Raw genomic sequence first — 11,726 nt, 5'->3', positions numbered from 1 at the left:
AAGAGAACGCGGAAACCTACGTGGGTTTAAATCTTTATGTGCTTGGGTGCAAAGGGCCTAATTTATTTTTCACGTCACTCAAATGCTGGGCTACATTAGATAGCCTCTTCAAGGTTCCTTGCATCTACAGATTTCTATTAACACGACGAAACCGAGTCTTTTCTTGGGAATGAATTCACGTAAAGCTCCTATGGGAAATTAGGTAGCTGAGGGACAGGCCAACAGCAGGGTTGGAGTGAATCTGGTTTCTCTTTGAAAAGCCTTTCTGGGGAGAGCATCCCACGCCAGCAACAGAGCGCGCCCCCCGGCACCACGTGTCTGCACCAAAAGCCCGATTGGCCGAGCATATTTTAGCGCTGCAGTCTAGACACGCACGGTCCCGCCCAGCTGCCAGAGGAGCTGGGACGCGGAGAGAAGAGGCCAGAGAAAGATCGTGGAGGGGAGGGGGCGGGAGGGGGGTGGGGGATCCCGAGGCACCGCGGCCTGCAGTCTGGGAGGGCCCGGAGCAGCTCCAGGCGGCCCGCCCGCCTTGCCACAACTTGCCCCAACCAAGCAAGCTTCATCCTGCATCCTGGAAGAAGGAGCCAGCCCGCCGCTTCCCGCTCGGCTGATCCTCCGCCTCTGCGGCCCGCCTGCATCAGCAGCGCGCCTGGGATCTGGGTCCCCAGCGTCGCCCCCGTCCGCCTGCAGCGCCCGGCGCCCGCCCAGGAGCGCGCAGCTGGGGTGAGCCAAGGCCCGCGATGCACCAGGCGCCCATGGGAGCCCGCGGCAGACGGGGCATCTCGGTGCCCGCGAAGCCCGGCCCTCCTCCCGCTTCCCCCGGCTGTGAGCAGAGACGCTGCGGACCCCGCTGGCTTGGCTGCCGCAGCCCCCATTCCCATTTGCCTTCAAAGAACCGCGCCGAAGCCCCACTATAGCCGGCGTCCCCCGGCCTTTGTTTTTGCGGGTTTAGGAACCGGCCCCGCGCTCCGCGGGGCTGGCGGCCCTGCCGGGGGATGGGGGGCGGAGGGAACGCTAAAGCGTGCCCCCTTCTTTCCTGTTCCGGCCATCTTGCGACCGAGATTCAATCGAGGGGCGAAGGTAGCGAGCAGCACGGCGCTCCGGGCCAGAGTGGTGGCGGCGGTGAACAGAGATGGGTGTCTCCGGCCGCGTGCGCTCCTCCCCGGACTGCAGTAGGGGCGCGGACAGTCCCCACGTTCAGCTTCAAAGGTCTCGGTCCCAGATCATGGGTGAATCCCCGGAACAGGCCAGAGGCACAGACAATACGAGAGATAAAGGCTGGGAGCTGACATTTACTTTAAGCGCCTAATTCATTGATCATTCTTTATCCACGTGTCCGTTGGTAAATTCTTAATGCCTCTCCCTGCCTGTCTTATGCTAGGTGCTGGGGATATAATGGTGAGCAAGAGAAACCACGGCCCTTGTTCCCGCTGATCCCGAAGCCCAGTGGATGGAGTCCACAGTCCACAGACCTGCCAGGTCTGTATCTCGACGCCCTTTAAACAGATAGGAAAACTGAGACCTAGGGTGACATAACTTGTTCTAGGTCAGGCAGCAAGTAAATGGAAGACTCAGATTTTGAACTTAGATCTTTAAGACTTATGCTTTGGCTTCAGCAAATGGGTAATAATAGCTCTTTTTCCCCCAGAGTTCCATTAAATGTTATTTGGATGTATGGTTCCCACGAAGTCATACACTTTGTTTCCTGGATGCTTTTATGTGGGCTTATTTCTAGTTCACAATATCTGGAAAGTGCTAAAAATATTTGATGTTATAGTTTTGCTTCCTGTTTCTCTGAATTGTATTTGCCTTTCTTCTGTTCTTTGGCTGTTAGGAAAAACAAAAGTTTTCCTGATGGTTGGTCCAAGCTGGGACTCCCGGGTGGAGTGAGGAATGTCTGGCTTTTCCTCAACTCACTGATGTTTGCAGTAGCCAGAGGCAGACCCCAGAAGACCCCAAGAATAAGAATGACAGGCCTGAGGTCTACAAGTTGGTACTAGAAATATTTTTGCCTCTCCAAAAAACAATGCAGCTGCCGCACAGGTTTTTAAGGTAAATAACCAGGGCTTTGTAAAACCTGGTAAAGCTGATGGCTAAAGTTCCTCTCCATGTAATATTTTTTCACCTTCACAGTTTGAAAATGTCTCCTTTTGGAAAGACAAAGTATTAAATATTTGGGGCAGTTTTTTGGTTTGTACTTTTATCAGAATGTTATCCTTAGGTGGCCAACCATGGAGAAAGAGTCCATTTTAAAAAGTATCTTTCATGTAAGAAATTTAGAAAGCCTACCATCAAATATAATTACACCACAAATTTAATTTTTACACAACTTTATTGACAAATAATATGCAAAATGCACCCTTTATTTTCAGTGTGCAATTCAATGAATTCTGTCAAATGTATATGCCCGGGGAATCAAGAGCACAGTGAAAATACACGTTTTTTTATACCCCAAAGTGTCTTTGTACCCTTTGTCAGCCAGTCCCCCTCCATCCCATTTAATTTTACATAGTTTTGTTGCTTAATGTATAAAAGATGAGGATGAATAGATATTTCTAATCTCAAAACCTAAGGGGAGGACCGGTGTGAATAACCAGAGGATTGTTGCTAGGACCCAGGGGGATGTATGTGGCTGCCCACGTTTTGGGAACCTGGAGTGTCCCGCCCAGAGGCCAGAGAGGGTGGTGCCCCGGGGAGCTGGCCCTCAGGAGGTACCCTCTGGGTGGACCGGTGGGTCCATTCAACCTGGTCCAAGAAGTCTTCTCTGGTCCCTCAGGGCCCTGGGCACACGCTGACCACGCGGGGGCCGGCGCGCCCTTTGCTCCTGCTCCGGCCCCCCCACCCCCCACCCACGCTGCCATACCAACGGCCTGGAGGCGCAGACGTTAGGCCACGACCGCCGCCTCCTCCAGGGACCCGGCCTTCTGCTCCTGAGAGGTGGGGAGGCGGCGCGGGGTAGACGACACCTCCCCTTCGGATGCCGGCAGAGGTGGCGATTCGCTTGCAAGCATGGTAAGAGACTGGAGACCCGGGCTACTTCTTCGGATGCCGGGTTAGGGGCTCCGGGGGAAGGGGGTGGTCCACCCGACACCCAGCTGCCCCGCCACCCTCGCGCTGTCTTCTCGCAGCCCTTCCAGAAGCACGTCTACTACCCGCTGGCCAGCGGCCTCGAGAGTCCAGACGTCCCCCCAGCCTCCGCGGCGGGCGCAGCTGCCATGGCCTGTGTCCCTCCCAGCGCGGCATCGGGCCACCTGCCCTTCTTCCAGTTCCGGCCGCGGCTGGAGAGCGTGGACTGGCGGCGGCTGAGCGCCATCGACGTGGACAAAGTGGCAGGGGCCGTGGACGTGCTCACGCTGCAGGAGAACATCATGAACATCACCTTCTGCAAGCTAGAGGACGAGAAGTGCCCGCACTGCCAATCAGGGGTGGACCCGGTACTGCTGAAGCTCATCCGCCTGGCGCAGCTCACCATCGAGTACCTGCTGCACTCGCAGGAGTTCCTCACCTCGCAGCTGCACAACCTGGAGGACCGGCTGCGCCTGAGCCAGGCCGACTGCGAGCAGAGCAAGCAGCTCCTCAACAAGCAGGCTGGGGAGATCAAGTTACTCAAGGAAGAGTGTAAACGCAGGAAAAAGATGATCTCCACCCAACAGATGATGATCGATGCCAAAGCCAGCTATTACCAGGTAGGAAACTGCATTGTGATTACAATTCCTAATCCAAAGAAAACCTTACTTCCCTCTGGCCGGGATATTGAGTCTTTTAAGTACTTAAAAAAAAAAAAAAAGAAAAAAAAGAAATTGTACTGTAATTCAGAAGAAACAGCATATTTAAGTAAAACAATAATTTTAACCAACAGATGACATGGTTCATTACTTTCTGTAGACTACCATAGAATTAATAATTAAACAGGTAATGTCTGCAGTGTTTTATTGAAGTCATGTAAATGCTGGTTGTTTAAGAACCTGTTTCCTCCTCCTAATTAGTGTAATGAAAAATCATGTACCAGTTGGTACTGAGGTTGGCCCCTAAACAATCTGGAATGATTCAATTTGTGAATTTTTCTCATTTTTTATTTTGAAATCTTTTCAAATATACAGAAAAGTTTCAAGAATAGTGCAGAGAACTTCCATATATCCTTCAAATAAATTCACCAATTATTAACATTTGCCACGTTTGCTTCAATTCCTTTGTCTCTATATACATATTTTTGAACCATTTGACAGTAAGTTGCAGACTCCTTAAATATATCTTGTTCTTATTTCCTAAGAACAGGAACACTCACTAATATAACAACAGTATTTAAAAATTACAAATTTTTGCTTTTCTGTTGTTAATCTCCCACTGTTACTGGTTGCACATTGAACCCAAGATAAATATTGTAATTTTTGAGTGTAATATATATATATACATATATATATATATATGTGTGTGTGTGTATATATATATATATATATATATACACACACACACACACATACATACGTACCGGGAGTGCCAAAAAATGTATACATGTTTTAAGAGATGTTATCTATGCTCAAGCAGTAGTTTGCCATAATCAGAAGTGTCTGGACGCTGACGGTAACCACTTTGAGCGCCTCTTGTAATTGCAGAAGTCAAACGTGACGTGTATTCATCCCTTGTTATCGGTATATATTATTACAATTAATACAGTTTTTTCCTTTCTTAAAATGTGTATACATGGTTTTGGCATCCTCTGTATATATACATAGACGTTATTGATTAGGTGGAAGAAGTGCAAAAGGTATCAACGATGTTTGAGAAAGATATCAAAGGAATAGACTGACAAGATTGATTTCACACCCTCACATTCTAGTGATTAGGCTAAATATGGCCTAAAAGGCCTCAGTGGATTTGGGTCGTAGTGAATGCAGAAAACCTGGTACAGGGCGCAGAAAATGATGAAGTTAATAGTACTTAGGACTGACCCAACGGCAGTGTTGAGACATGGGTACGTACTTAAGATAGGTGAACAGTTGGGAAAGAGTACTGTTAGAAAGGCTTAGTGGTTTAGCCTTGGTGACCCAATCCTGAGGTATAATTGTCAAATGACACTTGTTGCTAATTGCCTATTCATTTCATAAATGCTATTTAAAAACTAAATATTTACAAATAGTGTTGAAATGGTTCTCTATAAATATATTCTTATATTACGAATACAATGAGTGTTATTTAAACCTTAAAAAGAAGTTCATCTTATTCAAGATTTGGTAGTAATCTAGTGAAGCATTAAAACCTATAACCTATAGAAATTTTATATTTACAAACCCTTTTTCATCATTTTGGTTAACACTGAAATAGCTGTTAGTAAATCAAGATTTTCAACAGTGAATGATATATAAGGGTAAAAAGGGAACGGCTCAGTTTTATCAAATGATTGACCTCTGCCAACTTTAGGCCCCTCAGCATACTCTCGGAATGACAGTGTTAGCTGCATAGTGAGTGTGCCTAGATATGACAGAGAAGAGGTAGGACTGACCAGACCACCTACAGTGTACAGGTACACCCTGCCCTCTTTTAAGTGGCTTGACATTCATTGTCTCTTTATGGAGTCTGAGCAGTGTGAACACTTTATGGTGACAAGAGTTAACTGCCTGTTTTTTAATCCTAGCTGTTCCACTGTGCAAGTCATTTAATTTCTAAACCTCAGTTTCCTCATCAGGGAAATGGGACATTTGTAGTGGCCACCTTTTATGGTTGTTCTGAGAATCCCATAGATTATACGAAAAGCATGAGGAAGGCTCACTAAATAGCATCTGACATATGGATGTTGATTTTTGCAGTGGCTTCCCGGTAGTGAGTTGTGACTATCTGTGATCTCTTTGCAAATCCTCAAACCTATTTTAGGAGCTCATCGTATAGATGGGGTATAGAAAAGAAGGCCAGAGGTCACAGTGCTGATGCTATAAGAATCAGTGATTCAGGGAGGGGTAGTCAAAGGCTGTTGCTAAGAATAGTTGGCATATAAGCTAGCTGGGGTTCCATGGTGTTAATAATCATTGAAACTCCAAGTTCATAAACTGGGGATATTTGGCCTAAAATAAGTTTATGGGAAGACAATTGATTTTGGTTAAATAGTTTTTTGACTTTAGCATGTAGTCATGAATTTGTGTTTATAAATAAAGACCTCCAATACCTGGGGAATTCCTATGGCCATGTGTAAAGGCCTGTACCAATGATCTGGCTATCGATTTTTTTATTTATTTAAAAATACCAGTGTATCATAACTGACTTGGACTCATTCTAAAAAGACCTTGCATTTTCACAGCTGGAAGACTCAGATTCCTCTTCCTGCTCCGGCAACACAGGCAAATTTTGGAATGTCAGTGAATTGCTGCCCCTGCTTCCAATTATTCAACCCCTTGAAGTTGGAGATGAGTATTGGGGAGTAGAAAAAGCATGCATTTTGCAGTCAAAGAGATATAGGTTAAAATATGCAACTGATAATGTTGTGACTTAACTTTTCTGAGCCTTAGTTTCTTCATGGATAAAGCGGTAGCCAAGGAAATTTAAAAAGATAACAATGTAACAGGGCCTACCTCCAACAGTGGAAATGTTGGCTTTTTTTATCTACTATGCTCTGCTGCATTGTCTGTGAGAAGTCTTAAAAATCTGGAGGAATAGAGAACCTCCATCCTACGTCATTTTTGTAAAGGAATCCTAAGTTGCTGTGTTAATTCTATTACACTAAATGTTTTTCATTTTTAAATGATTGTGGATGGAAGTTGTATTAAGACATTTACCTGTTTTACTTAGCATGCAATCTATATGTAGTCTACATGTTTAAACTAAGTACACTGAACATTATATGTTCATACTGGATTGTATGGTAAGAGTATGTTTAGTTTTGTAAGGAACTGCCCAAGTGGCTGGACCATTTTGCATTCCCACCAGCAATGAATGAGAGTTCCTGTTGCTCCACATCCCTGCCACCATTTGGTGTGGTCAGTGCTCTGTATTTTGGCCATTCTAATAGGTGTGTAGTGGTATCTCATTGTTTAAATTTGCATTTGCCTGATTGATGGCATCTTATGTGGAGCATCCTTTCATATGCTTATTTACCAGCTGTGTATCTTCTTTGGTGAGGGGTCATTTGTTAAGGTCTTTGGCCCATTTTTCAGTTGGGTTGTTTGTTTTCTTTTTGTGAGCTTTAAGAGTTCTTTGTATATTTTGGATAACAATCCTTTATCAGTCTTGCAAATATTTTTTCCTAGTCTATGTCTTGTCTTCTCACTCTGTGACATTGTCTTTTGCAGAGCAGAAGCTTTTCCGTTTAATGAAGTCCTGCTTATTATCAATTATGGCTTTCATGGATCGTGTCTTTAGTGTTGTATCTAAGAAGGCAGGCATCACCATACCCAAAGCAATCTAGGTTTTCCCCTGTGTTATTTTCTAGGAGTTTTATAGTTTTGCATTTTACATTTAGGTTTGTGATCCATTTTGAGTTAGATTTTTTTGAAGGGTGTAAGGTCTGTGTCCAGATTCTTTTTTATTTTTATTTATTTTTTTGCATATGGATGTTCAGTTGTTTTAGCAACATTGTTGAAGAGACTACCTTTATTCCACTATATTGCTTTTGCTCCTTTGTCAAAGGTCAGGTGACTATATATAGTAGGGGCTTATTTCTGGGCTCTCTATTCTGTTCCATTGATCTATTTGTCTGTTCTTTAGCCAATACCACAGTGTCTTGATAACTGTAGTTTTATATACAGTAAGTAAATTACTTAAATTTGGGTAGCATCAGTCCTCCAACTTTGTCTTTCTTTAGTATTATGTTGGCTTCTCTGGGTTTTTTGCCTCTTCATATAAACTTTAGAATCACTTTGTTGATATTTACAAAATAATTTGCTGGGATTTTGATTGGGATTATATTGACTCTATAGATCAAATTGGGAAGAACTGACATCTTGACAACATTGAGTCTTCTTATCCATTAACATGGATATCCATTTATTTTGTTTATCTTAGGTTTTGTTCATCAGAATTTTGAAGCTTTCCGCATATAGATCTCACACATATTTTGTTCTATTTATACCTAAGTATTTCATTTTTGGGGGTGCAAATGTAAATGGTGTTGTGTTTTTAACTTCAAATTCCACTTACCATTGCTAGAATATAGGAAAGAAACTGACTTTAGTGTATTAATCTTCTGTTCTGTAACGTTGCCATACCTGGTTATTAGTTGTAGGAGATTTTTTGTCAATTCTTTTGAAATTTCTACATACACAATTATGTTGTCTGCAAACAAAGACAATTCTGCGTCTTCCTTCCCAATCTATATATCTTTCCTTTCCGTTTCTTTTCTTTATTTTTATTTTCTTTTGCCTTATTGCCTTAGCTAGGATTTGTAGTGCATGTTAAAAAGCAGTGGTAAGGGGACATCCTTGCCTTGTACCTAATCTTAATGGGAAGCTTTGAATATCTCACCATTAAGTATGATGCTAGCTGCAGGTGACTGTTGTATAGTCTTTATCAAGTTGAGAACATTCCCCTCTCCCCTGAGAAAAACCCTCTCTGAGAGTTTTTGCTTTTTTTTAACTCTCAGACTCACATACTCTGAGCCTCCAGCAAGTTGTCAGTTACAGTTCAGGTTTTCCTACCCTCCACATTGGTTCCTGTGGGCGTTATTGCTGGTGAGTCTCTGCTGTCGTAAGCGGTGACTCCCTGTACTCACCTGTCTCTCCAAGCTTGGAGGCAGTGGTTTACTGTGTTTTCCCGTCTCTTACAGACCCAAGAAGAGTTGATTTTTTCAGTCTGTTCAGTTTTTTACTTGCTTTTAGGGTGGAGTGGTGATTTTCAAACTCCTTACCCACAGATCCAGAAACTGGAAGTCTCTTAAGCTTTGTTTTGGTGGTTTTTGTCATACAGAAGTTTTTCTTTTTAATGTAGTCAAAATGTCAGTCTTTGCTTTTTGGAATAGGAACCTCTTCTTACCCTGAGTTCACGACTCTTCTGTATTATTCAAATAGTTAAATATATTCTTTTTCCATTTTTAGAAATTAAAAGTTACACATTCCAGGGTTCATCGTCATTTCCTTTCCCCACACTGCACATATATCTGAATCGGTGTGGCCAATCCCTAAAGTACTGTGAGGACACCAGAGCAGTCATCATAAGCAGAGAAGGCTGAAAAGATGGTTTAACGGTTCTCTGAAATGCAATGCCAAGGAATATGCCACAGCGTTAATTTTCTGGGATACTAGAACCTGAAGCTCCACTGCAGTTACACTGATTAAGAGTAAGGTAGCACCCGAATAGAAGAATCTGTAATTAAGCAGTGGAGATGAAACAGCAAAATCCAAACTGGGAGAAACTCTGCAGGACAAGTGCTCAGTTTCTTCAGCAAAAGAATTGCAAGGAAGAAAGAGAGATGGAGGGGAAACCTCTAGACTAAAAGAGAGTTAAGGGACATAACCAGTTGCAGGAGATGAACTTCTTTGGATCCTGATTCAAAACACGAAAAATTTTTTGTAAGATAATGTGTGAAACATTGGGGGGAAAATAAAAACAAATGGTTGAATATTTGTTGATATTAAGGAATTAATATTTACATTTTAAAAGGAGGAGTAAGGATGTGATTGTGTTAACAGAAAATCCTTTTAGAGATAGGTTTTGAAATATTGACAAATGAAATATCCAACATTTACTTCAGAGTAATCCAGGGGTGAGGACATAGATGAAACAAGTTGAATTTTTGCTCTAAATTTTGAATCATTGTCAAAATGGAAAATAGAGGTATTAGTGGAATTGACTTTTCCCCCAGTAAATTCATATTAGGAGGTCAAATATTTTTCATGTGTTCAGTCATTTATTTATTAATGCTGGGCTCTGGGGATAAAGCTATGAATAAGATAGACAAAGTCCATGCTTTTAGGAAGCTGACATTTTAGAACCTAGAGGGAGCTGGGCAAGAGACAATAGCAAGCAAAGTAAATAAATGTAAAAATATTAACTGGTAAGATGTACAATGATGAAAATAAGACAATGTGGTGGGACAGTGACTGGAGGGGGGATCACGCTGAGGATGTGCCATTCACCCCCAGTGTGGGAGATGCTCCATAACCGACATCTTGAATGTCAGGAAGGAGTCAGCCATGGAAAGGTCTGGGGAAGATACAGGCAGGGGTCCCACCCACACAAAGGGTCTGACGTTGGCCTACATGAAGGACAGAAATAAGACTGCCATGGCTTGAGTGTCCCGAACAAGTTGGTGGTGACAGGCTGAGCACCACCGAACTACCAGGAGCAGCATTAGGGGTTCCAGACAGCACTATGATGGGCTACTTTAACCATCGAGATAAGTTTCCACTTCCTTGTGCTCAGTTTGGGAAGAACACCCTGGTTTGATATTTGTCTTTTCAGTCATGCTGTCAGTATCCCTTGCCAGGATGGTAACTTTTTGGGGGAAAGCCCCAAAGAGGTCGTTCTTCAGGTACCCCAATTTTAATTGAAATTAGGGGAAAGGACACATGGATTTGTTGCTCTCTCCTTTTCAGTGCCATTTTTGTGACAAGGCCTTTATGAACCAAGCTTTTCTGCAGAGTCATATTCAGCGCCGCCACCCTGAAGATTCTCACCTTGGTAAGTACTGAGCTCAACTTCAAAGAGCGGTTTTCTTTCTGGTACGTTTTTCTTTTTTCAGTGAGACATGGTCCAGTGCATTTCTCAATCCTTTCAAAAGCAAGTGTTGTAGTCCTTGTTCATTCATGAAGTAAATATTGAGCCTTGCTATGTGCCATGCACTGCAAACCTGCATTCTAATGAAAATCTGACATTCTAAAGGGAGGGGCAGAGGAGACGCATTTAAACGACAGAGTGATTCTTTTCCAACGGTGGCAAAAGCAACAAAGAAAATAAAGCAGGAGAATGGGATGGAGAGTGACTCCAGGTAGTCAGTGAAGGCTTCACTAAGGAGGCGATATTTGATCAGACACCAGAATGATGAGGAAATCCCAGTCGGGAAAATCTGAGAAATGAATATCCCAGGCAGGGGGACCTCTAACTGTGAGGGGTGTAAGGCGAAGGCAGGACAGTGCATTTGAGGACCAGACAGAAGGTTGGTGGAGCAGAGTGAGCAAGGAAGTGATCTGTGGTGATGTTGGAGAGGAAGGAGCTAGGTTCCCTGGGACCTCAAATGCCCTGGGCATGAATGTGGGTGTTTTTATAAGCCTAGTCGGAAGCCACCGGAGGATTTTAAGTAGGGGAGGGACAGGACCTAATTTGTACCTTAAATTGACCCCTCTAGCTGTTGGTGGAGAACAGACTGTAGGCACAATAGTGTAAGCAGGTAGAAGAGTGAGGAGACTGCAAGAGTAGCCCAGGTGAGAGAATATGGCAGCCGGACCAGGATAGTACCAGGGAAGATGGCAGAAGTGAAGATGGAAGAGGGTATGTTCTAGACACAGAGACCATGGAGAAGGGACTCAGCACAAGAAAAAGAGATGAAGCAAAGGCGATCCTAGGTTTTTGTCCTATACATTTGGGTGAATGGTAGTGATGTTTACCTAGATAGGGAAATGAGGGGAGGGAAGCAGGTTGAGGGAGGGCGAGTGGACAGTTTGTGTTGGCCATAGGTAAACGTAAGTTACACATATGATCACCGTCCAAGTGGAGATGCTGAAGGTGTTTAGGTCAAGGGAGAGGCCCAGGCTGGAAGTATAAACCTGGGAGTCATTAGACTTCACCCTGGGCTGGATGAAGTCACC

At 43.7% G+C, this 11,726-nt stretch overlaps 1 protein-coding gene across 2 annotated transcripts in view; it reads left to right on the top strand.

Moving 5' to 3' along the window:
• The first annotated feature begins 397 nt into the window (after window positions 1-397).
• Window positions 398-11,726, top strand: part of DZIP1 (DAZ interacting zinc finger protein 1) — a 52,363-nt gene continuing 41,034 nt past the window's right edge. For both annotated transcript variants that reach the window (XM_019737178.2, XM_019737177.2), the window contains exons 1-6: window positions 398-723; window positions 1,382-1,479; window positions 1,835-2,052; window positions 2,777-3,012; window positions 3,129-3,686; window positions 10,518-10,602. In XM_019737178.2, the coding sequence (XP_019592737.2) occupies window positions 3,010-3,012; window positions 3,129-3,686; window positions 10,518-10,602 (646 nt within the window). In that variant the 5' untranslated portion in view covers window positions 398-723; window positions 1,382-1,479; window positions 1,835-2,052; window positions 2,777-3,009. The remainder of the gene's footprint in view (window positions 724-1,381; window positions 1,480-1,834; window positions 2,053-2,776; window positions 3,013-3,128; window positions 3,687-10,517; window positions 10,603-11,726) is intronic.

Source organism: Rhinolophus sinicus, linkage group LG04 (genome assembly GCF_036562045.2).
Source record: "Rhinolophus sinicus isolate RSC01 linkage group LG04, ASM3656204v1, whole genome shotgun sequence".
NCBI classification, from domain to species: domain Eukaryota; kingdom Metazoa; phylum Chordata; class Mammalia; order Chiroptera; family Rhinolophidae; genus Rhinolophus; species Rhinolophus sinicus.
This window is presented reverse-complemented; position numbering and strand designations above follow the sequence as displayed.